The 26888-nt window shown below is 45.7% G+C and overlaps 1 protein-coding gene across 2 annotated transcripts in view; it reads left to right on the forward strand.

Annotated features, from left to right (window-relative positions):
* The window catches only part of CSMD2 (CUB and Sushi multiple domains 2), a 606087-nt gene that overhangs the window by 313964 nt on the left and 265235 nt on the right, over positions 1-26888 (forward strand). For both annotated transcript variants that reach the window (XM_066269721.1, XM_066269723.1), the window contains exons 9-10: positions 186-310; positions 9610-9731. In XM_066269721.1, coding sequence (XP_066125818.1) covers positions 186-310; positions 9610-9731 — 247 coding nt within the window. The remainder of the gene's footprint in view (positions 1-185; positions 311-9609; positions 9732-26888) is intronic.

Consider the following 26888-nt stretch of genomic DNA (forward strand, 5'->3'; position numbering starts at 1 on the left):
AAAAATAAATAAATAAAGATGAAGAGCAGGTGTTTCTTCCAATGGAGATTTTAAATGCTAAAACTGTAGAGATCAAGGGCCAGAGGAGAAATGAGGTTGGCGTGGCGCTCTGCGGAAGGAGGAAGGGCTTGGGGCGGGCCGGGACAGCCCAGGGGGTGAGCTCACAGACACACCTTGTCTCCCAGGTTAGGATCCAGCGTCCAGTTCACCTGCAACGAGGGCTATGACCTGCAAGGGTCCAAGCGGATCACCTGTATGAAAGTGAGCGACATGTTTGCGGCCTGGAGCGACCACAGGCCGGTGTGCCGAGGTGAGGGCGCCCTGGGAAAGGGAGGCTGGCCGGAAAGCTGGGCAGGCACGGAGGATGGAGCCCAGCTCCTCGTGCTGAGGTCTGGGCTCTCCACCGGACTGGCTCGCCCCCCCCCCCTCGCGCTGATCCCCAGGCCTCGGACTCTGCGTTCATTTACTAATTTACTTACCTTTATTTGGCACCCTCTGTGCGTCTGTACTGAGATGAGGAGATCCAGAAGCAGGGAGGAGAAATGTGGCCCCTGCCCTGCATGGACCTTTCAGTCTAACGGGGGAGCCACCTAGGGAGCAGGTGGCTAGCTCATTGCACAGAGATTACAGCTACACTTAGACAGGAAAGGAAGTCACCCTTATAATGTGCCCTTTCATCCCTCCTTTATCACACATATACACCCCGGACCCTGACTCTCAATGCCTTTGCTTCTTTCCACATGCCTGGCAGTAAACAGACACCTCCTATTATTCTTCTGAAGCTGCTCTTCACCAAGCAGACGTATGTGGGCCAGGGTCTCACAGTCTTCTATGTTCTAACCCCACACCTGGGCATCTTGTACTCGAGGGCCGTGCCACTCACATCCCCAGATATCACCTGTACCGAGGGTTGGGCGGGCTGAGCCCTTATCCCCCGCACACTCTTCAAACAGCAGACCTGAGTGTATCCCGCTGTTAGGACAGACCAGCAGCTGCGTCGGCGGTAGAGAAGCCCCTGGTTCATTCCCCGGGCACCGCCAGCCGGCTTGCGATTCTCTACATTCCGTGCGCATCTCTCTCCTTCCACTGTCTGTGTGCGTGACCAGACTCAGTCAGGGTGCAAGAGGGAGCACCCACTCTGGGGTTTGTAAAAAAAAAAAAAAAAAAAGCCAACAATTGGACTTTGGGTGATGGGAATGCAGCATAATCAAATGTCAAAATAACGTAGAGATGTTTTCTCTGAACATATGTACCCTGATTTATCAATGTCACTCCGTCAAAATTAATTTAAAAAAAAATTTTAAAAATGAAAAAAAAAAAAGCCAACAGTTGCTCTTTCAAGCGCCCCTCTGGAAGAGATGGTACCTTGCCCACAATGAAGTTACATTCCGGATTCTTCAGATTTAAGAAGGAGGTTTTTTGCCTCCTTTGCAATTACACGTATCACAATGAAATTCACACAGAGTAAGGGGTCCAGGAGAAAGAACTCTGACTATGATTACACGGAGACAGGGACAGGGTTGGAGCTGAGACCCACTCGCTTTTTTATACTGTTAATAAGTCATCTGGAAGAGGGTCCTAAACCTACTTTTCAAATAAGCCTTAGAGTTAGTTATTCAATCTCATTCAACGTTGAGCTGGCCAACTTCTGCTGCGACTGTACTTTGAGTTCCCACTCATTGTAGCTCTGTCATTTCAAAGATTCCACTGAGGTCATATTCTTTGAAGATCAAGCAAAATAAGAATTCTTGGATATAACTCTCAGCTTTGCCACCAGCTGGGCATGGGCAATTTGGCAAATCACCAGTTTTTCCCAGGCTTATTTTTCTTACCTGTAAAGGTAGAGAATGGTACCTACCCTGCCCCATCTTGTGTTAATGTGAAGGCCAAATGCAGCTGTGGCTATGGAAGTACTTCCCAAATTGGGATGTACTAGACAAGAAAACAAATGTTCTCGTGCTAGATTATGAGCTCTATCGGGCTAGGACCTCTGTTTTGCTCACAAAACAGGGGCTGTTACTTAGTAGGCGTTCAGTAGCATGTCTTGAATGGATGATTGAATGAAGGAATACTTGAATAGCACACCACTCCAGTTCCAGGGCACCTGACACCAGCCGTGTAGAGAGATACAGAATTATCAACTCTGAAGAGCAAGGGTCCTTGTACCAATCTGTTGTTTTAAAATTCCTTTTGAGGAGCCAGAATAACAATGCCTTCAGGCGCTGGTGAGATCTGGACTCTCACCAAGATCTTTTCAAGGATGGACGATTGTTCTCTCAGTAATAGTTGTTTACAGGGATATGCCCAGGGTGGGGAAGGGCTGGTGTTTCAGAAGGAAGTCCTCAATTGAGAAATAGGCTCATCTTTTCCTCCAGACATGTTTGTGCCCCATTGAAGTCCGTCCGGTGATTCTGACCCAGCGGACTCTGAATCTTCTACCATGCTGTTAGCTAAGCACTGGGCTAAGCTTTTTTGCATCAATTCTCATTTTATCCTCTGCCCTTAGGAAGCTGGGAAAAAGTCATGAAAAATAGAGCCAGGCAGAATTGGGTTCAAATGGAACCAACACCACTTTGTAGTTGTTCTTGGGCCACGTTCTTCACTTCTCTAGATTTTTTTTTTTCCCAAAGGTTGGTTATAGAACATGACTTCGTGACTTTATGGCAAGGACTAGTTGAGGCAGTGGACCTGAAAGTGTTCATTTAGAAATGTTCCAGTGTGTGCAGACATGTTTGGTTTAACCTGCCTAGCACTGTCTGGATATAGCTTCCCCAAGCCTGGGAGCCCACCACAGTCTCTAACGGCCACGGATTCTTATAAAAGCCTGACCCCTCACTGTCTTGCCCAATAATATTGCAATTGCACAGTCTGGGAGGCACACGGACTTTGATCTAGATCACAGCTCTGCCCTCTATTAGCTTGCTGGCCCCGGGCGGGTTCCTTCATCATCTTTTTAGCCACAGGGCCCTCGTTGTGAACTGGGAAAACAAAACCTCCACTGCTCAGGGATTGCAAAATTTAAATAAACCCTCTTATAGGAAGTGACTGGCGCTGACTGCAGCGGAGAGGGGATTCTCAGCATAGGTTCTACCTTCCTGCCACTCTCTCCCTCCCTTTTTCACTCCCATAAGTCATTGCGAGGGAGGAAGGGAGAAGGCAAAGGCTTCTGGTTTTTAGCTTAGACCATCTGTCCTGGACAATGCTGAAGCCCAAGGGCTGAGATAGATACTGGATTCAAGGGTCCTTTTATGTTGCCAGTTTTGAAAGTTTTTCTTTTACCATCACTTGTTTTGAGTTTAAGTGAACCTCACTTGAAGACTAAAAAGGGACAAAACTCTTTGAAGTCCAGGATAGCTCCACTAACAAGCAGGTTACCAAGAGACCACATTCTAAAGAGGATTCACCATCACACACAAAGTGGCATCATTTTTTCCTCTAATGCATTTAAATTATGATTTGCTTTTAAATATTCATTCTCCACAGTTAATTACACTAAACCACAAGGCCCGGCAAATAATAGGTTCTCCACAAATGTTCCAGGACGACCTGAATGAATCAGTGATTGAAATGAATGAACACTATGGCCCTGTGCCCTCATTATGGAATCTTAGATCAGGTATCCACCGGCCTGTCTTTGTTTCCCTCCCACCCGAAGAAATAAGCTTCTTATCTGACTCCTAGAAAAGTTTGATCACCCAAAGGAGAATTGAGGGCAACCCTGTTATACGAATTCTATTCAGCCCCAGATAGAGGCAGAACAGTCTAATTTAGGGCTGGTCGGACTTCTCTCATATATGGAGCTTAATATTTTAAAATAAGCTTTTGCGGAAGCCCAATACATGAAACGGATGCAAATGGAAGGTCTCTCACTGGAGTTGGGGCAGGGGCTTTGGAGTTGCTGCCTCCTCTCCGCTCTCCGCAGCCCCCAAGCCTCCCCCTGAGGAAGCCCTGAGGCTCCAGGGAACCCTGTGTGTAAGCCACTGAGAGCATGCAGAGGACCAAATTGACAACTAGGAGACCTGGTTTCTTGCGACCACAAATTGGGGTTGACAGAGAATAGGGACCTAGGTATGGTACTTACAGTTACTGAGTCACAGAGTATATCATCAACAGAGAACAATAATACGTTAATTTTTTCCATTGTGGAGACACCCACTATTTGCTGTATAAATATGTATATATATTTATTTATACATATTTCATATATGCATGTTTATATATCTGTTCAGAATAAAGGTTTATTGGTGGTTGGAACACCAGACTCAGGACTTAGAGATCTATATTTAAGTTCCAGTCTTGCTATTAACATACCATATAGCAGTGGTCCCCAGCCTTTTTTGAGCCATGGACTGGTTTAATGTCAGAAAATATTTTCACGGACCAGCCTTTAGGGTGGGACGGATAAATGTGTCACGTGACCGAGACAAGCGTCAAGAGTGAGTCTTAGGCGGATATAACAGAGGGAATCTGGTCACTTTTTAAAAATAAAACATCATTCAGACTTAAATATAAATAAAATGGAAATAATGTAAGTTAGTTATTCTTTCTCTGCGGACCGGTACCAAGTGGCTCACAGACCGGTATGGGTCCGCGGCCCAAGGGTTGGGGACCACTGGGATCTAGCACAGGGAGAATTACTGAAATGTTCTGAATCTTCTCCTTGTTCTCATAAAATGGGAGTAAAATGTGGGAGATATGGCACAAACCAACTAAATTGAAGGCCGTGAAAATTACAGGCAACTGTTGTCCTTCTTGGTGGCCTTTACTGGCTCAGCTTCCTGGGCCTACTCCTTAACCTCTAATGTTCAGGGTTTTGTTTTCACCCTCCTCACCTCCCCTTGCCCCACCCCTACCCACTCTTACACCTGTCTCTTCTGCTTTGCTCCCCTCTGGGGTTATTCTCTCTCTTACTCTCTAACTGTGCTAGATAGAATACATACCCCGTTGCCTCCTGAGTCTCTTCTATGTATCAATACATGTACTGATGATAAAGCTCCCATTTATTGAGTCATTTATACTTGCATAAAGCATTGCAGTAGGCAATTTCATAATTTCTTTATGAAGAAAGTGGTGATATCCATATTTGATGGTTAGCCCAGGCTTGGTATGGTCAGCTGCCTTGCCCAAGGGTACAGAGCCAATTGGTTGAGCTGGATTTCTAGCCCTGACTTCAAAAGTTTTATCCTATGCTTCTTGAAAATGACCAGGCTGGGCACTCTGATGAAAAGCCATTTCATTGCAGGTGAGAGTGTCATGGTCAGATCTGAGCTCTAGGAAGAGCCCCCTGGCTGTAGAGTGAGGCTGGAATGGATAGAGTGAGGATGGCAGAAGGAAGGGCAGTCAGGCAGAGCAAGTAACAGGTGCAAAGGCCCTGGGGTGGGAATGGTCAAGAAGGAAGCTGAGAAGGATCAGTCAGAGAGGTAGGAGAAAAGCCAAAAGGCGCCAAATAAGCCAATGAATGTGAGTTTCACCAAGAGAGAAGGGTCCCTAGGCTCAGATCCTCCAGAGAGGTCAGCTCAACTGAGTGGCAGATGGTTAAAATGTTCCTTGTAGGGAATTGTCGAGGAAACTGAACAGACAAGGGCAAGTGCTAACTTGGGCTGACGCTTCAATTACAATGGCTAGCCATGAATGTGTGGTTGGTACCACGGTTCTCCACACAGCACCCTGACATCCAAGATTAGGAAGAGAAATGGTGGGTGGTAGAAATAATCAAAGGCAGATATGAGAGTACTGAGGAAGCCATGGGTGAGGGTCTTGAGGTTCAGATTAGTGAAAGAAGAAGGGTCAGCAGGAGATCTATAGACAAGGAGCAATGAGGGAGCCAGAAGGCTGGAGGGGCCTATAACTTAGGAGAGCAAGTACCTTAAGACCAAGTCATGCTGCTGGGGACATAGGCATCAGGGAAAGAGTGGGATGGTGGAGTTTAAGATTGCACAGGTGGACTCTCTTGGGGCTCAAAACAGAAAATTCTGGGGATGGTCATGGATGTGATTGACTTTGGGCAGGGACACTAGATCTCAGGAGGAGGGGGCTGGCCTCTCAAAGGTAAAGGAACAGAAAAGAAGAAGGTGAGCACATAACAGATTGTAGAATGAGGGATGAGAGAGGGTGCACACCTGCTGATGTCATCTGTCTCACCCACGAAGACTGAAGCAAGGTCATCAGCTGAGAGTTAGGGGAGGCAGGGGGAGGGGGGAGAGGCCCAAAGGGCATGCAGAAGGCATGAAGGGGTCTTTGTGCAGAGCAGGAGAATGAGCTTAATAGAACTAAATGGCCAGCGTTGCTGGGAAATAACTAGGACGTTTTGAGATGAGTAATTATGAATTTATAGTGACATCAATATTTCTACTCCTGTGACTTTTCTCCAGAAAAGCTCAACACTATGGGGGCAGGGATAGAGAATGCAAGTGGAGAGGTTCATCCCCAATTAATATCTCCCAGGCAACTGTTTAAAGGAAAAGCAAGAGACTGGGTGGATTTGCAAAAAATTGATCCTGACAGTAGATCCTAAGTTGGGTAAAGACAAGAGAAGACAGGGGGCTGATGGGCAGAGAAAAAATGTTGGTGTCCGTGGAATGAGATCTGGACAAAGATAAAAGTTCTTCCAGGGGTTCAGCAATTGTTTTGGGGGTGACATACTGGAGGGCTGCAGAGGAAGCAATGGATAGGGGAGGGGAGACGGGCTTTCTATCAAGGCAGGAGTTGGAGCCAGAGGTACTGAAAGGTGTTGTAGATGCAAGTCAGGTGTTTTTGCCTTAGGGTGGGTGGTGGGGATGCAGACCTACAGGACTAGGGAAAGGATGGGAGGCAGGTCAGTGTCGGAGAAGCAACGTAAGGCAACAGGGAGTAGTGTGGGAACCCGATTTGGGGAGAAGATAGAAGGCCAAACACCTTTGCTTCTGAAGCAATTCCCTTTTGGTGTCAAGTTGTTTCAGTGCCAGAACTGGCTGCGGGTCCAGATGGCGTCTGCTTAAGGTCCCCCTGGAATCCTGACCCTGTTATATGGTGTAGTGATATCTAGAGGAAGAGAGGCAGAGCCTGCAGAGTTGAGGCGTGGAAAGTCCCAGAGAAGTCCTCTGAAAGTTATCCAGCAGAAAATTCGATGGGAAAAGGCAAAAAGAGAAACGTAAACTTGTGTGTATTCACTTATTCAGACGTGTCTGTGCATCTACCATTTTATCAGCCCGTGTGGGTTGCAGCCAGGGGCTCGCCATCTGTTGTTGGGATCCCAGGAGCCAGCTGTTCAGGGGGAGGAAGTCTGTCTGTCCACCGACCCCCGGACCTTACCCAGGCAGCAGAGGGAAAAAAGTAGCTGATGTTCCCTTCTGAGCCTATTTTAAGGTACTCCATGCTAAATATCTGCAGATTGTAATATTTTAATTAATTGCCTCTAAGCTCTTAAAGTGATAAATGCCTTTTTGACCTGTTCTCTGTAATTACCTTCAGCATATTTCAACAGACTGCAAATACCATCTAATTTTGGGGCACAAGTACAGGATCAATTGAGTCTGAAGCTGAGGGCTTTTCAGGCAGCAAAACCTGGCTTTCCAGAAGAGATGGAAGGTGGTGCTGGTGGAGGTTTGTGAGGGTTCCCCGCAGAGCTGGTGTTCTGAAGCCTCAGGTCTTCTTTGCAGAGGTGGGCTGGGATCACGGTGTTGGTTTTGATGATCTTGCTCTAATGGGGAAAAAAAAAAATTCCGTGTACAGAAATATCAGGGAAGGTAGGAAAAAGCTCTAGGGCCTTGAGAGAAATCTTGGGCGTAGTGAAATGGAACGAACACCGCATCAGAAGTCCGACATCTCAGCTCCCCTCTGTTGAATAGTGACGATGTCCCAGGTCCTGGGTGAGCCTTCACGTACCTAGTATCTCATATAACTTCATCCTCACCCTGCCACTAGGGGTGCTGTCACTCGCCCCATTCTACAGGTGAAGAACAGGATCAGAGAGATTTTTCTAACCTACCCAGGCTTAAACAACCAGCAAGCTGACTCAGAACCCAGAAGGCTAAGTTGGCAAACTGCACATCCTGCCTTGTCCTCGCCGTGGCGGCTGCCTTCAGGCCCGGCTGTGTCCATGTGACCTGCGAATCTAAGAGTTTCTCAGCACGGACTCACAGAAGCAGTCGGGCGCACACAAGGGGAATGGAGAAGAGATGGTTCCCCTTAGTTAGGGCTTTGCTCAAACTTGCTTCAACTGACATTTGAGCTCAGGATGAAGGAAGCTCCATTGGGGTGAAGAGCAGGGGGCAAGCCACCAGGAGCTAGAAGGGAATAAGGAGCAATTCTGACCCCGTGGCTTCTTGCAAATAACCCTCTGCCAGCTCTGCCTGACGCTGTTTTCACAGCTGTTTCCTCCCCTCTCCGCTGGCCCTTCAGAGAGGAGGGGCTGTCTCTCAGACATCTTTCTTTCCCCACACTGCCTGGCCCGTAATGGGCACTCAATAAACGTTGGAATGAGGGAGTGCAGGAATGAACGCTGGCAATGAGAAGAGATGAGTTATGTCCGGGAGCTGTGACGCCTGCTTCCCAGATCCTCCCAGGGAGGGTTTCCTGGGAGAGGTTTCTCACGGCCCCCTCCACGCGCGCAGAGGAGCTCCAGGATACGATGCCGCGTCAAGGAAACCAGGCTTGACACCACTTTCATTTTATATACTTAGGCTTGTTGAATCTGCTCCCTGTTTCTTTACTGTTAGGCTCTTTGCCTACAATTAGGATAAATTGCCATGTGGGCAGCGATGGAGCGGGCTCGTAGAACTCTTTGTTAAAAGAGCTGAGCACTAATGTTGAAGAATGTAGTGTCTAGGCCTAAAGAACACGTTTTTAAAGAAGGCAAACACCTAGGTACAATGTAGTACCTTAACTGTTATCAATCACTACTTAATCTAATTAGTTTAGAAGCTATTTTAAAGAGCTTAATTAGATTAAGCCGTGATTGATAACACTTTATATCTACTTGAGTAGAGCACTTCTTCTAATTCACCTTGAATCTTGACACTTCCAGTCAAAAGCCTGTGTCAGGCATGTGCTGAGCATGGGGAGGGAGTTGGGAAGTCCTTGATTGGCAGTGAGCTCACTCTGGGTACCTGGTCCTGGGCTGACCTGGGGGCCTTGGCAGAGTGCTTGAGCACAGACATTCTGAAACCTAATGAGGTGGCCTTGACCAGGACATCCTGAGATTCTACTTTAGGGGGCCCAAGGGCAAATGGGGAACCATAGAGCGGTCAGCAGAGCAAGGCATGGGCAACTCAGCAGGCCCACAGGTGTCTGGGGCCCGCGGAGATTTAGGTCAACAGGAGGAGTACTATAGACCACACCTTCTTGGTGGAGTTGCTGATCACAGTAAAGTAGGGGACCGGTTAGCTTGATCATGAAGTTCATTGCACACAGAGCAGCTGGCGGGGTACATATGTCCTGCCCCCACCTCAGAGCTCTAGGAGCTGTGACTTCCCTTTGAACCTAGTGAGAGCTACGAGGAGAACACACAAAGCAGAAGGTTACGTGCGGGTTGAGACCGTACAAACTTCAGTCTCATCTGGGCTAGGAGTGAGAGGTGGGGATGGGAACTGGACTTCGTCTGAACTAGACTTTCATCTTCTCTCTCTGCAGCCCGCATGTGTGATGCCCACCTCCGAGGCCCCTCGGGCATCATCACTTCCCCCAATTTCCCCATTCAGTACGACAACAATGCACACTGTGTGTGGATCATCACAGCGCTCAACCCTGCCAAGGTAAGGCTCTCGGGGACTGTGGGCAGTGTCCTGTGGGCAGGGCTGGGTTAGCGACAGTTGGTCTACAAGGGTTTCAAACTTAGAACTTGGTTTTGGTAGGTTCATTGTAGACAATTCTTAAAAATTGTTTTTTAAAATATTAACTAGCTAAAAACATATTTGTAAATGTAAGTAAGACAATAAAGAACATCAATACAACAGACACATGCATAGCCAAATCAGTTACCTTAATGATGCATGTCCCTCACCAATCCCATCCAATTTCCTACCCCTAGGGCAAACTCTGCCTTGATTGCGTGCTTATCATTTCTCTTCTTTTTTTTATACGTAAACTCTAAGTGTATCCTTAAAAATACATTGTTTAGTAAGCCAGCATTTGAACTTTATATGAATGTAATTGTGTTGTATACGTTCATGATCAGCTTTATTAAAAAATGGTGTCCCTTAAATTTATCTATGTTGTTGTATGTCGTTTTGCACTGCTGTACACACCTTTTCACATGTTTATTTCACATGTGGTTTTTTTCTGTGTGTGATATGTCATTTGTTCTTTCATAAATTATACAAGTGTCTTGCCAAGGTCCACAGAATAACCTGTTGAAATCTTTAATTACACCAAAACTATAGATCAATTGGAGAACTGTTATATTTGTAGTACTGAGTCTTCTGGTCCATGAGTATGGTATATCTCTACTTACTTAGAGCTTTTTAAATGGTTTTCAGTAAACTTTTGGAAATTTTCCATTACAGATCTTATACATTTCTTAATGTATTTACTCCTAGGTAGTTTATATTTGTATTTGTTGCTGCTGTTATAAATCATATCTTTTTAAATTTTTATTTTCTACCTATTTCTTGCTGGTGTTTAGAATGCAATTAATTTTTATTCTTTGATTTTTGTATATAGCAACTCTCTTGTAATAATTTATCTGTGAATTACTTGAGGTTTTCTACATAAAACAATCATCATCTTCAAAAAATAATGGTTTTATTTCTTTCTTTCCAATCCTTATACCTTTTCTTCATTCTTTTTCTTGCCCCAATTTTCTGGCTTAAATTTCAAATACAATGCCAAATCACTGTAATGATGGTTGGCACTCTTGTCATTGTTTAATGTTAAATAGAATATTTTTATTTCATCATTATGATGTTTGCTGAAGCTTTTTTTTTTTTTTTTTTTTTTTGTATTTTTCTGAAGCTGGAAACGGGGAGAGACAGTCAGATAGACTCCCGCATGAGCCCGACCGGGATCCACCCAGCACGCCCACCAGGGGCAACGCTTTGCCCACCAGGGGGCGATGCTCTGCCCCTCCGGGCGTCGCTCTGCCGCAACCAGAGCCATTCTAGCGCCTGGGGCAGAGGCCAAGGAGCCATCCCCAGCGCCCGGGCCATCTTTGCTCCAATGGAGCCTTGGCTGCGGGAGGGGAAGAGAGAGACAGAGAGGAAGGGGGGGGTGGAGAAGCAAATGGGTGCTTCTCCTATGTGCCCTGGCCGGAAATCAAACCCGGGTCCCCCACACGCCAGGCCGACACTCTACCGCTGAGCCAACCGGCCAGGGCCTGGAGCTTTTTTTTTTTTTTTTTTTTTTCATTTTTCTGAAGCTGGAAACAGGGAGAGACAGTCAGACAGACTCCTGCATGTGCCCGACCGGGATACACCCGGCACGCCCACCAGGGGCGACGCTCTGCCCACCAGGGGGCGATGCTCTGCCCATCCTGGGCGTCGCCATGTTGCGACCAGAGCCACTCTAGCGCCTGGGGCAGAGGCCACAGAGCCATCCCCAGCGCCCGGGCCATCTTTGCTCCAATGGAGCCTCGGCTGCGGGAGGGGAAGAGAGAGACAGAGAGGAAAGCGCGGCGGAGGGGTGGAGAAGCAAATGGGCGCTTCTCCTGTGTGCCCTGGCCGGGAATCAAACCCGGGTCCTCCGCACGCTAGGCCAATGCTCTACCGCTGAGCCACCGGCCAGGGCTGAAGCTTTTTTTTAATTTAGTTTTTTCCCAATCTTAGTTTGCTAAGAACTTTTATTGTGAATGGGCATTGAGTTTTATCAGGCACTTTTCTGTATCTATTGATATAATCATACGATTTGTTCCTTTATTTTCTAAGTATGATAAATCACATTGGTTGATTTTTCTAATGTTAAACTAACCTCACATTCCTGGTATAAACGTAAGTTGGTCATTTAGTATTATTATTTTTATACATTCTTATAATTGATTTGCTAATATTTTCTTTAATAATTTGCTTCTATTTTGTTAGTGATATTGGCCTTTTTAAAATAATATTCTTGCCATATATTTTTGTCAAGATAATGTTGACCTCATAAAATGATGTGAAGAATGTTTCCTCTCTTTCTAGAGTTGTAAGTGGACGATTGTAATAACTTTTGCTTTAAAAGTTTTGTGGAACTTTTCAGCAAAACTATCAGGGTCTGCTGTTCCTTTGTTGGAAGATTTTGAATTATAGATTTAATCTTTTTATAACAAAGGGATTAGATTATCTACTTTTTTCTTGAGGCCATTTTATTAAGTTTTCAAATTTATTGGGTAGAAAGTTGTGTATACTATCTTTTATTATGTATTTTTACTCCCTTTTTCATTTCTTGTATCTTTTTTTTATCAATATTGCCAGAGGTTTTACATTTTGCTATTTTTTGCAAAGAACCAATTTTGATTTTTTTAATACTTCTTTTGATATATTTATTTTCTATTTCATCAACTTCTGCTCATCTTTATTATTTTTATTATATTTGGATTTATTCTGTTGTTCTTTTTTCTACTGTGCCTAATATATTATTTTTCAATTTTATTTAAAGATTTAATGCTATATATTTCCCTCTAGGAACTATTTTGATTCCATTCCCACAGATTTTTATACATAGTATATCTGTTATAGTTTCATTCAGAGTATTTTCAATTTTCATTATTCTTTCATCTTGCAACTGTAACTTATTTAGAAGTATTTCTTAATTTTCAAACAAAGGTTTAGGCCCTGGCCAGTTGGCTCAGTGGTAGAGCGTCGGCCTGGCATGCAGAGGTCCCGGGTTCAATTCCCGGCCAGGGCACACAGGAGAAGCACCCATCTGCTTCTCCACCCCTCCCCCTTTCCTTCCTCTCTGTCTCTCTCTTCCCCTCCCACAGCGAGGCTCCATTGGAGCAAAGATGGCTCGGGCGCTGGGGATGGCTCCTTGGCCCCTGCCCCAGGCGCTAGAGTGGCTCTGGTCGCAGCAGAGCGACACCCTGGAGGGGCAGAGCATCGCCCCCTGGTGGGCGTGCCAGGTGGATCCCGGTCGGGCGCATGCGGGAGTCTGTCTGTTTCTCCCCGTTTCCAGCTTCAGAAAAATACAAAAAAAAAAAGGTTTATATTTCCAGCTGTCTTTTTGTTACTGGTTCTAAAGCTAGTTGTCAGAGAATATTATCTGTATTTGAATCATTTGAAATTTCTTGAGTCTTGCTTTTTGGACCAGAAATGGTCATTTTCCACATATATTCTACGTGTGCTTGAAAAAAAATAAGGTGTATTTTTTAGTTTTTGTGTGTGTGTGTTCCATTACATTAAGCTTGTTAATTGTGCTTTTATCTTTTATATCTGCATTGATCTTGCCCTTTTGATCAGTCAATTGCAGAAGAAGGCATAGTAAGACCTCCCACTATGATGGTGCTTTTGTCTATTATATTATTCTTTGAGATTATTCTTGATTTTTGTTTTGTATATTTTGGGACTATGTTATTAGAGCAGTTGAGAATTACATATCTTACTTGTGAGTTGAAATTTTTCAAAAATAATTATGTAATTACTCTCTTTATCGTAGTAATGCTTGAGATTAAAGGTTTTCTCTCAGCTATTACATCAGCTTTCTTTTGTTTTTTTGTCTAATACCGGGTAAATCTTTTTTTCTTGCTTTCTACCTTTCTATTACCTAATGCTTTGTATGTGTCTTCCACATAGCTGTATTTTTAAAAATCCATTCTCACAATCTTATAACTAGAACAGTTAGACCATTAAAATTATGCAATCATTTTGCCCTGGCCGGGTAGCTCAGGTGGTTAGAGCATTGTCCTACTAAGCCAAGGTTACGGGTTTGATCCCCAGTCAGGGCACATACAAGAGTCAACCAATGAATGCATAAATAAGTGGAACAACAAATCAATGTTTCTTTCTCTCCCTTTCTCTCTAAAATCAATTAATAAATTATAATTTTTAAATTAATACAAATTTTAAAAATAAAATTATATAATCATTTTTACTCTTTTAGGGTTACCTGAAATATTCATATACATACTTAATTAAGTCTAATGTAAATGGTAATTTTATGTCCCTCCTGAAAAATCAGAGGTCTTAGAACACTGTGATGTTAACTAATTTCTCCCAATTTATATTCTATGCTGTGTATATTTTCATGTTTGCTCATGTCATTATTATTGTTTAATAAACCCAATGTCCATTTAGATTTACTGACATAATTACTGTTACTTTATTTACTATTCTTTTTTGCATATAAGTTCTTCTCTTTGGAATTTCTGTCTAAAGTACATGCTTTAAAAATTATTTTCCTCTTGATGACAAACAGTTTTAGTTTTTGTTTGTCTTAAAACATCTGTGTTTTCCTTTCTTCTTGAAAAAAACATTGACATTCACTAGATATCTGATTCTTGGTTGATAATTGTATATACTCTGCATGTGAAAATATTCCAATATCTTGTAGCTTCCAATGTTGCTGTAAATTTATTATTTTTTTTTGTATGACAGTCTTTTGGCTACTTTTATGGTCTTTGCTTCTCTTTAGTGTTTCCTAGTTTCACTATCATGTGGGTATTTTGGTATTTATCCTACTTGATTTCATTAACCCTTTGAGTAGTATGAACGTTCATGTACATCCTCGTGCCTCCTGACCATCCAGAGTACTATCTGTTTACTTTAAAAATGTGTAAGGCAACATTATAAGAAAGGCAAATATATGTTCTTCTTGTTTCCATAAATTGGTTATCAAACAAACATGATTTTAAGTTAAGTTAATAAAACTGTAACTGGAATTAATTTTATTTTTTGAAAAGAAAAAAGAAACTCACTCCCGAGGGTCAGCGAGCATGAAAAAACTCACTACTTCAAAGGGTTAAAGGTTAAACTCCTTGAATCTCTGAATTGTGTAAGAAACTTTTTCTTACATTATCTTTTCAGCTGTTGCCTCTGCTTTATTCTCTTTCTTTTCTGCTTCTGGAAGTCTGGCACAGCACATTAGTCTTTCTCACTCTATCTCCTGTGTTTCTTTCTTTCTTTCTTTTTACAGAGACGGAGACGGAGAGAGTCAGAGAGAGGGATGGATAGGGACAGACAGATAGGAATGGAGAGAGATGAGAAGCATCAATCATCAGTTTTTCATTGCGACCCCTTAGTTGTTCATTGATTGCTTTCTTATATGTGCCTTGACCGTGGGCCTTCAGCAGACCGAGTAACCCCTTGCTCAAGCCAGCAACCTTGGGTCCAAGCTGGTGAGCTTTTGCTCAAACCAGATGAGCCCGTGCTCAAGCTGGCGACCTCGGGGTCTCGAACCTGGGTCCTCCGCATCCCAGTCCAATGCTCTATCCACTGCGCCACCACCTGGTCAGGCTCTCCTGTATTTTCTCTTTTTTATTCTATTTACTAATTCTTTGTTCACTTATATCTAACCTCTGTTGAATTCATTCACTGAAGATTTGTTTTAATTAAAATATCACCAGTTTCTTTTTACGAAGTTCTATTTGGTTCTTTTTCCAAGTTTTTATTATTATATATTTTAGTCTCTTGCTCCTTACTTATGTTTAATCCTCCTCTAATTCTTAAAATACATTAAACATTTATTTTACATTTTGTGTCTGTCAACCCCAATATCTGAAGCTCTTGCAAGTTTGGTTCTGTTGTCTGTAGTTTCTCCCCTCTCTCCTTCAGAACCAGGTTTCCTTCTGTTTTATAACTTTTGACTCTGTGGTTAGATGTAAAAACTCTGTGTGTGGGAATTATTTGAGAACTGGGTAGAGGTCGTTTTTTCCAGAGAGAGTTTAACATTTGCTTCTGCCCGGTGCCTGGTGGCAGCAAGAAACACGTCCAGAATAAATTCTTAGTATGAAGATTTCAAACAACCCGAGTAATCCAAAGGCTGAAAACTTGTGTGAAAGTGGGCTTATTGTGATGGGGCTTCCGGGGGAAGTTTTCCACTTGCTCTCTACTCAGTGTCAAGGTCTGAGATAAACAATCAGCCCCCAGATCCACCCAGAGGGTAGGATTGGCTGAGAAGAAGGAAGACAGGCTTATTTCTAGCTCCCCCGCAAACTAAGGGCACAGCTTTATTCGGGGGTATCATATTAGAGTCCCCCACCTTGGTGGACTCTGACCTTTGTTTCTCATTCGCTCTTTTTCACGAGGCCCTGAAAACCGAAGCTCTACTTTACCAGTTTTTTTTTAAAAAAAAAAATGTACTCAAAGCCAAAGCCAGCTTCATGCTCTGAGTCACACTCTGGTCCCCTGCCATCACTGAGTTTTTGGGCTGTAAGCATTCTTACCTTATTAGTCTTCTTGGGGCTGCCATAACAAAATATAATGGACTGGGTGGCTTAAACAAGAGACATTTCTTTTCTCACAGTTCTGGAAACTAGAAGTCTATAGTCAAGATGCCGGGAAAAAAAATTCAGTTTCTGGAGAGGACTCTCTTTCTACTTTGTAGATATCATCCTTCTCACTGTGTCCTCACATAGCCTTCTCTCTGTGGACAGGTAGAGAGAGACTCCCTGATATGTCCTCCTCCTCTAATAAGGACACCGGTCCCATTGGGCCCCACCGTTATGACCTCATTTAACCCGACTTACCTTCTTAAAAGCCTCATCTCTAATTACTATTATATTGTGGTTAGAACTTCAATATAAGAATTTGGGGGCGGATATAATTCAATTCATAATACTAACTTGTAAAAAGCTTTATTTTTCTATTTAAATTTTACTCAACCTTTTAAAATTGTTTGGTCAAGGAACGTAGGACCACAATGCTAGAAACATTAGAAACAGATTTCCTCTGCAAAGCATTTTACAAAGAAAGTTTCACATTTTAATAAACCATTAGATGATGAACATAGTTGTTGGGGAAGGATGTTACAGCCACATGGGGGTGAGGATGGAGGCTAGACAAGAAGATGGACTTACTACCAAGAGGCTATTAGCTTGTTGACTAAAGGCTCCTTCTTAGGCATTGTTAAAGATGCTTATCTCTGTTTTCTTATGAACCTGAAAGTGGCCTACAAGGGGAATTGTCGGTAAGGCCTGATAATTTTCTAAGAAACAATTTGATTCACCCCCAGAAGGCCTACACTTGGATGGTGGTTGGGGATCAGTGGCCCCACATTGGTCACTCCCCCACGTGTCCTGAAGGAGGTCACACCAGTCTGGGTTCCTGAAGCCAGCCCCTCTGAAGGGCACTCTCTCTGAGCCAAGCTGTGCAGAAGGGTGTTCTTAGCTTCTCCACAGGTTCCTAGTGAACTTTGGATAGCCCTGGGGAGCCCAGAGAGGCTGAAGGGCATCCCTTCCTGGCACCGTGCGGGAGAAGAGCCACAGAGCATACAATGCAGAATGTGGGGTGTAAGTGTGGCAGCTCAAAGTCTATGACGGCAGAGTCCTAGCTGCCTTCGTGCCACCAGCAGGGAAATTGGGTGGTGTGTCCCCAGCCTGTTCACTAGCCCACAGGAGGGAAACGTGTGTTCAAGGACTGCCCGTCCAGTCGCCTTTGGGACATCTCCCCTTCAGCCAAAAGCACAGCATCTCCAAGTCCACACTATGTCTTGTGAGATGAGCATTCTTTCATTCACTGACTATAGGTATAATCTTTGCCCTTGAGGAAGGATCACATAAGGAGAAAAGACATGCATATAAATTAAAAAACTAGAATAAAGGTAAATGCTCACGGAAATGTGTCAGCGTGCGATGGGAAAACCTAGGAAGATCAGGGAAATTTTTCCCTAACTGGAAGATCAGGGAAGTTTTTACAAAGGATGTCACATTTGAGCAGGGTTTTGAAGAACGCGTAGGCTTGGCAATCAATAGCTTCGAGTGGACGCATGTGCAAAGGCACGAGGTTTGGAACAGCCTCTTAGGACTGAAAGTAACCCAACATGCCTAGATCAAGATGAGAATGGAAAGATGAGCAGGATCCAGATCACAGTGAACCCACATTCTTGCCAGAGAGGCTTGGGTTTTAGCCTGAAACAAAGTTTTAAGGGTAGAAGACTGTTGTTAATAACAATAATAGCCTCCTTATATTGCATGCCTATTATGTGCCGAGCTCTGAAGAAATGGTTTTACTTCTCAGAATAGCACAATTGATTAGATATTAATAGACCCATTTGATGGATGAAGAAACTGAGTCATAACAGGTTAAAGGTTAGTATATTTTTCCCTAGCAGTAAGTGGGAGCACCAGGATTTAAAGCCAGTCTTTCTGCACGCCAGGCCAACGCTCTACCACTGAGCCAACTGGCCAGGGCTAAAGCCAGTCTTTCTGACCCCATTGGTCATTCATTCGCTGTGCTGCTGGATGGAACAAGGTCTCAGAGTAGATGGGAGCGAGTAGGATTGGCAGCACTCGGATCAGCCTTGGGAAGGATGAGGCCGCTCTTCTTCTGAAGCAGAGCAATAGCGGGAAGGTCTGAGGTTTGGGAAGATTACTGGGGCAGGAGCAGGGAGAGTCACAGAGGGATAATGGAGAGAGCAAGACCAGTTAGGAAGCTGAAGCAGTTAGTTACCCAAGTGAAAAAAATGGGGACATCAACCCAGACTTCAGAAATATGGAGGAGGAGACAGAGTTGAGAAATATTTAGGGGGAGGGGTAGCACTTGGTGGCTGTGAGGACTAAGGGAGGAGGAGGGGTCTTATTCAACATTGTATAACAAGTAGCACATCCCAAGCGACCAGTTCAGAGCCTGGAATATAGTGGGCACTGAGTGAACATTTATTGGCCAATGCATTCTGGCTTGGACCAATGGAGGCTCTGAAAGGAAATATAAGAGAAGGAACACGTGGCAGCAGTCTGGGAGGAAATGTGGTGCCTTTGAAGCGTCTGTGGTTCATCCAACCGCATGTGGATATGCTGGTTGGAAACTGGATGAATCCGGGTTTATCAGCACATGGGTGGGAAAGAAGCCCAAGGAATGGACAACCTTTCTTAGAAAGAGCAAAGAGACTATGAAGATTCAGACTGGATCCGGGAACACCATCCATACAGATGAAAGAGATCCAGTGAAAGAAGCAGAAAGATTAATCTGAGAGGTAGGAGGAGAATCATGCTGCAAAGCAGGAGGAGTTTCTAACCAGAGTGTATCCGACAATGGCAGTGATGAGAAGTGCCTTGTTGGAAAAGCACTGAAGAGGCCATTGGCTTTGGCCTTAAAAGAAGACCTTTCAGTGGGGCTCTGAGAGCAGAAATAGCAGAGGGGTGGGGAGTGAATGGACGAGAAGGGAGGCTTTAGAAGCCAGTTGTGTAGATAGCCCTTTTGACAAGTTTCATGGGGAAGTGAAGGAAGGAAAAAGGACATGTGAGGGAGGTGGGAAGAGAAGGTTTCAGTTTACTTCAGCTGTTTGTTTAAGTTATTGGAAATTTGGCCCTGGCAGGTTGGTCAAGTGAATAGAGCATCGGCCTGACGTATGGACATCCCAGGTTTGATTCCCAGTCAGGGCACAAGAGAAGTAACTATCTGCTTCTCACCTCCTCACTCTCGCCTTCTTGCTCTCTTCCCCTCCTGCAGCCAGTGGGCTGATTGGTTCTAGCATTGGCTCCGGATGCTGAGGATAGCTTGGTTGATCAGAGCACTTCAGCCTCAGGTGCTAAAAATAGCTCGGTTGATTCAAGCATCATCCCTAGACAGGAGTTGCCAGATGGATCCTCGTCAGGGTGCATGCGAGAGTCTGTCTCACTATCTCCCCTCCTCTCACTTAAAAATAAAAGATATTAGAAACTTGCACATGTTTATCAACTGAGGGCAGAGCAAGCAAAGAAGGTAGTGAAGATGTAGGAGAAAGAGGATGGTGAGTGAAGGGAGATTCTGGAGTAAGTGACAGGCCAAGCAGATTGAGAAGCAGGGGCTCCCTTCACAAGGCGTGAGTCAAGAAAGATGCTATTAGGAGAAGGGGCAGAGAGTTGCCTGCAGGCATGTAGAAAAGGACACATGTCCCTTGGTCTCCTCATATTCATGGAATGGATTATGCATGCCGGGCACCTGTATGCCGTGGACATGAGGACCCTTTCTGAAATTCCATCCCCCTTGTAGGATCTCTGCAGCCTGAGCTTGAGCGGAAGCTGGGAATGTTCCCCTGACTGCATCTTCCCCAGCCACCCCCACGTGCAATCAGAGAGCCCAAAGAGAGAAACAAAATGTTCTGGTGTGGGAATGGCCAAGCACCTGTGTCGATACCAGCATTGACTGGGCACCTGTGTGTAGCCCTACACTACGGGAACAAGAACTTAAGGTCTTATTGGAGAGACCGATGAAGGGTGTGTCTCTACCAGTAAAGGAGGAATAAAACAATTAAAAACACCCCAGTCCATCCTTTTGGAAACTTAGAATCAGGGAAGAGAAGCTCAGAGCAAGTGCTCAGACCAGCTCCACAGGCAGCTTCACACTCTCACACTGACTGGGATTTCCTTGGGAAATGTGAACCCCACCTCGGCCATTTGGGCTTAGTCCCTATGGTCATTCTGCCCGCAATGCTCTTTTCCAAAATTGGTTAGTCATCCAGAAGACCTGGCAGGACTTTAAAGACACAAATTTCAAAGCCCTTTCCTCAAAGCTCTGATTCAGTGGATCTTGGGAATGTGCCTGAAACCTATATTTTAAAAGAACACCCTGGCGGTTCTAAGCAGCCAAGCTTATGTGATGAATAAGAATGCTCTTCCCTCCCAGTAAAGCACACAGGGCGCATACCCACCCCGCTCAGGCAGCCCCAGCTTCTGCCACACTGAACTCCTGGGTCATAGACACACCTGGCCCTCTAAGACGTCTCTTCAGGCTCCTCCCGTCACAGTGTGCCTCCCTCTCCTGCAGACAGATTCCTCATCCCTCTTTGAGACACAGGTCAGATACCCCCTCTTCCAAGAACTCATCCTAACTCCACGAGGTCTTGCTCCTTTCTTGTCCCTACAGATCTTTGTTTGTCTGCATATCACATTGTACTGGGCTTGCAGTCCCTTTTTCCCGTACCTCAGAAGTGCCCTGAAAACAGATTGGAATTTTATATAGTATTTCTTCTGTAGTTACCACCGTGCTCGGTACAAAAGAGGAGCTCAGCAGAGGTTTGACTCTGTTAATAAGTGACGGAGGAGACCTGCGTCCATGTCAGGTAGCTCCTCGGGCACGGCCCCGCCCATGTCTAGCCCCAGAGCCACTTCCTGTTAGGACCTGACTTCAGTTCAGCCTCGTGGAAGACATGGCTGATGAAATGTCTGTGGTCAGGACTGAAACCCAGACCTACGCAGGTGCTCCCTGCCTGCACACATCTGCCCCTCTTTCGCGGCCTCTCAGTATGAACTCAGGAACATACGGTTCAATTTGCATACGGACCTCAGTGGGTTTGATCAGGAGAGTTAATCCACCTTGGCTGAAAGAGAAGTAGAAGTGAGGCTGGAGGGGAAGAGAGAGCGCTGAGAGAGGGAGGGATGAGGGGGAGGGGGAAGGGAGGAGGAGGGGGCATGGAGGGGAGAGGGACAGGAAAGCTCATTTCATGAACTTCAAAGCCAAAGATAATAGCATTTTGATTATTCGCTCCTTGAGGATTATCAGTGTCACTCTTCCCTTAGTAGACCTGAAGAATTGAGAAATGACTCTCGAGGCAAGTGATCGCTCAGTAGTGCAAATGTCAGAACACATTTGTTGGTCCATCTGTTCACTCATTTATTCAGCAAGCACTTACTCCTGTCTTCTCTGTGCAGGGCTCTGTGCAAGATGCTGGCTGGCTGTCAGAGAGGTCAAGGGTCCCCCTGGGCCATTTTCCATGACTGGGTAGTTTAAGCGGAGCCTTTTTAGTGGCCTCCTCCAAGTCCTAAATTTGATTCCTTTCCTTTTTTACAGTTTCTTTACTTCACATCATACCTTGACATTCCTCTTCCCTGGAACTAGCTATGGCCTTGGTGTCTCTCTAAACAGTCCTCTGTTCTTGAAGATAAGCCTGTCCCTCGTCTAGCCAAGATTTTGTGCCCCTCATATTGGCCCATACCCATGCTTCCCTGATGTCAGCACTCATCACACTGTGTGGCATTTTCCATGTCCTTGTGTGTCTCCTCTTCTAGGCTGTGAGCTCTCTCAGGGTGGTAGCCGTGTTTGTCTTGCCTGCCGTTGCCTCTCCAGAGCCCAGCACTTGGCAAATGTGTATATTAACTATTGAATGAATGAATGAATGAATGAATCCATCAATCAATGAGCGAACGCATCATAAGCAGGTGAAAGGGTTTAACACTTTGAGAGCCTCCGAAATTAAACGGAAGTAGTGACCAAAGTTCCAGAACCTCTGAAGCTTCTCAGTCTCTGTTCCTGGGGTTTCTTCTTCAATCTCCTCAAAGCCTTTCTCACCCAAAATGTATAAAGAACTCATATAACTTAATTACAAAAAAAAAACCCCACAAAAACAAAACAGTCCAATTTAGAAATGAACAGAGGATCTAACTAGACAGTTTCCCAAAGAAGACTTGCAGGTGGCCAACAGGGGCATGAAAAGATGCTCAGCATCACGAATCACACAGCGAGACCTCACCTCACCACTGTCAGAATGGCTGTCATCAAAGAGAAAAGAACTAACAGGTCTGGTGAGGATGTGGAGAAAAGGGAACCCTTGTGCACCGTTCATAGGGATGTAAACTGGCACAGCAATTATGGAAAACGGTCTGGGGGTTCCTCAAACAAACTAAAAATAGATCTCCCATGTGATCTAGCAATTCCAATTCTGGGAATTTATCTGAAGAAAACAAAAACACTAATCCCCCCCAAAAAAAATATCTGCACCTCTGTGTTCACTGCCCCGTTATTCACAATAGCTAAGATATGGAAGCCACCTAAGTATCCATCGATAGATGAGTGGATAAAGATGATGCGGTGTGAGGAATACTACTCGGCCATAAGAAAGAATGCAATCTTGCCATTTGCAGCAACATGGATGGACCTCGAGGGTATTATGCTAAAGGATGTTAGTCAGGCAGAGAAAGACAAAACGCATATGTCTTCCACTTATAATGTAGAATCTAAAGAACAAAACAAATGAATAAGCAAAACAAAACAAAATGTATAGATGCAAAGAACCGCTGTGTGGTTGTCAGAGGGGAGGGGTCGGGGTGGGCATAATGGGTGGAGGGGGTCAAGAGGGCCCAACCTGCAGTCATGGGTAAGCCATGGGGACGCACTGCACAGCGTGCTGAGTGTGGTCAGTGACGTTGCACTGCCTGTTCTGTGGCTGTACTTGGTGATGGGGGAAATGAGACATATCACGGTGATCACTTCACAGTACCTGCGTCTACTGAACCATTGTTATACACCTGAAGCTAATATGTCACAGTATATGTCAATTATACTCTTTTTTCTTCTTTTTTTTACAACGCCTTTCTCAATGGTGCCAGAGGGCACTCTGCTTGAACTCCTGAGGGTTCAGATCAGCCGTCCCACTGGCCACCCCTCCTGCCCCCCAGAGTCAGTGCTTGAGCCCCACCCTGAGCCCTGAGCGAGGCCCGAGCAGGGATCACCACGCAGGCTGTGCCCAGGAAGAAGGAGCGCCCTTCCCTTCTGGAGCTGATAGTCAGACTGACAGCAGCATGAGGAAAGCCAGGCTGGGTGGGCCAAGGTCAGCCTTCTGAAGCTCAGAGAAAGGCTGTGAGGAGGGGTGGGGTAGTCAGTCTGGGCAGGGCACTGTGGAGGGGGCTCTAACTCACCAGGAAGGGCCAGAAGCCAGGGTTCCCAGGCTGCTGAACTCTACCCTGAGGATAGAGACATGGCAGACTTTCCTGTGGTACGGAAAGCCTGTCTAGCTGTTGGGTGGCAATTGGCTGAGTTACAGAAAACTCCACAGAAGCTTAAACAAAACACAGTGTATTTCCCCCGAGGTCCAGAGGTAGAGAGTCGGGGGCTGGTTTAGTAATTTCCCCAAGTGTGTCCAGCACCTTCTTTTGTCCCTCTGCCATTCTTTGCGTCTGACTCTTGTCCTCATGGTCACAAGAAGGCTGCTCTCCCCTCTGTTCTCACGTTTGTATTCCGGGAAAGTAGGAAGAAGGGCAGGAGAATGCCCGAGGACTGCTCAGCTCGTATGTCACTGCCTAGAAGCCTGTCACTTAGCCAGCCATCCTTAGCTCTGAGGTTAGCGAGGCTACATTGCCACACTTCAAAGGAAGTCAGGGTTCTGTTAAGAATGGATAAAGAGAGGGAGGGACACTTAGTAAGCCACCATCTGTGCCTGTCACAGACTCCCAAAACATGAGCTAGCTCAAAAAGGAACTGCTTTGCTTGGAGCAGGGCCCTGCTCCTTCTGGCTCCTTCTCCGCCTTTACTGGTGGCTCCTGAAGTACCATTAGGGGACCCTGGGATGCCTGGCAACCGAGTTGGAAAACCGTTTCTCTAGACCAGAGGTCAGTAAGCTTTTTCTGTAAAGAGCCAGAAAATAAATATTTTAGACTTTGAGGATCATATAAGGTTTTTGTTGCATATTTTTCTTTGTTGTGCTTTATTTATTTAACCCTTTAAAAACATAAGAACGTTCCTTAATTCGCCACAGGCTAGATCGGCCCCAGGGCCACGGTTCCCCAGCGCGGCTCTGAGGGAGCGTGGGGCACAGAGTGAAGGGTCGGCAGCAGAGGCAGGGAGCGCAGCTAGGCGGCTGCTGCAGAAATGTAGTCGTTGGACAGAAGCCTCAGTCTAGATCTCTTGGGGCTTCAGCTTTCCCCCCAAATGCCTCTGAGCTGTCCGCCCCGCTGCAGCCTCACGAAGACATCGGGCACAGGCTGGTGAGCCCTGGACCCCCGTGCTTCGGCTGGTCCTGCGCTGTGCTCCAGGAAGTGAGAGTCCTCCGGGACCCAGGGTGGGCATCCTCTGCGGTCCCGCTCCCATCCGCCATGGTTCTGTTCTCGGGCAAGGCGGCTGTCTGTCTGCTGAGGGGTAGAGTCCTCAGGACTCCCGCCCTCTGCAGTGAACTCAGAGGCAGGCTCCCTCAGCCCTCCTCTCTCGTCTGGACCCTGCACCCGCCCGCTCCTGGCGCGTCTCTCTGCCTCCAGCCCTGCCTTCATGCCGAGTTACAGCTTCCCTTTATCTTCACCATCAAGTCCACAGGGCTGCCAGGCGAAAGCCAACTGCAGGCTCAGCCCAGCTGCTCTGGCTGCCCTCCCGCCCCCCGCCTGGGCTGCCCTTCCTGCTCCTCCTTCCTCTGTCCACACGCACAGCATTTCCTGAACAGAGCCCACACCCTTCTCCATCCTGCGGGGCCTGGCACTCCCACCTCCTCCCCAAGACCAGCTTCACCTCCCCCTTCTTCGGGATCCTCCGGCACTCACCATCGGCACCACCATGCCCTCTGCTCTCCTTTGTCACACACGTCAGATAGCTTAGGGGAAACAGCGAGCTCGGGGCTTGGCACATAGCAGGTGCTCAGTCATATGTCCTGGGGATGGGTTGGTTTCTTCATTCATCTAACCGGTGTAAAAAGTATCTGAGCTGTGTACAAATGGGCCTCTTTGATCATGCCTATCTCATGTGCTGCTACTCTCCTGCCTCGGAGAGGCGTTGTGTGAGCCTAATTGATCGGCATGTTAGTTAATAAGTCATTATAGGATCCCGTTTTTAAACAAAGGCCAACGAGAGGGGAGAGAAATGAAAGCATCAGTACACTGTGCCCTGGGACCCGTCCCAGAGCTGCAATATTGTGAGTGTTGTACTGTTGACTTGGTGCATTCAGCTCCTGTGTTTGGGTCAGATGCTCTGAAATGCAGTTCACAGCAATGGCTGCTCCAACCACTGATGTGAATTATTTTATGGCTCTGGGTTCTGGCCTTCAAAGCAATGTTTTCCCATTATAAACCTAGGAGTCATATGCTCCCTTTTTTGACGGTGGCAGGGTGAGCTGTGCCCTCCACTCCAGGGCTGGCTGGAAGGGAGTGATGGTGGCAAGAGAGAGCAGCCAGGACCCTTAGTTCCTACACAGGCCAGGCCCCTCCTCCTACAGAGACACTGTCGGCCTTGCAGAATTTTATGCACAATGAATCTTTATCTGGGATCCAGATAAAGGGCTTAGGGGAGGTTTGAGGGGATCAGTCATGCTCCCAACCTCGTAGATTAGGGGTCCCCAAATTTTATACACAAGAGGCCGGTTCACTGTCCCTCAGACCATTGGAGGGCTGGACTATAAAAAGAAACTATGAACAAATCCCTATGCACACTGCACATATCTTATTTTAAAGTAAAAAACAAAACGGGAACAAATACAATATTTAAAATAAAGAACAAGTAAATTTAAATCAACAAACTGACCAGTATTTCAATGGGAACTATGCTCCTCTCACTGACCACCAATGAAAGAGGTGCCCCTTCTGAAAGTGCGGTGGGGGCCGGATAAATAACCTCAGGGGGCCGCATGCGGCCCGCGGGCCGTAGTTTGGGGACCCCTGTCATAGATCCAAGACCTCACTGGGACCCTGTGAGGCAGTAGAGCAGAGTGGCAAAGATGCGTCCCAGGTTCTACCACTTATCTGTGTCATCTCAGGCCAGTTGCCTAAGGTCTCTGTGCCCAAGCTCTCCCATTTGTGACATGGAGGTGTTCATAGTGGCTTCTGTAAGTTTCACATGAGTGGATGTGTGTAAAAAGCTCAGAACAGGGTCCAGTGCGGTGTAGGTGTGAGCTCTTATAGTGAAGCAATCTCACGAAAGAAGTTGATCTAAACTGTGATTGTCTCAAAGAATCTTCTAGACCAGGGGTCAGCAAACTACTGAGTATGGGCCAAATCCGGTTTGTTGTTTGCTTCTTTGTAAATAAAGCTTTATTGGAACATAGCCACACCCACACCTGTTTGTGTATATATTGTGTATGGCTGAGTTCACGGCATCGTCAGAGGTGGGTAGTGGCAACAGACATATGGTCACACAAAAAATACTTATTACCTGGCCCTTTACAGGAACAGTTTGCCG

Source organism: Saccopteryx bilineata, chromosome 3, assembly GCF_036850765.1.
Source record: "Saccopteryx bilineata isolate mSacBil1 chromosome 3, mSacBil1_pri_phased_curated, whole genome shotgun sequence".
In the NCBI taxonomy this organism is placed as follows: Eukaryota; Metazoa; Chordata; class Mammalia; order Chiroptera; family Emballonuridae; genus Saccopteryx; species Saccopteryx bilineata.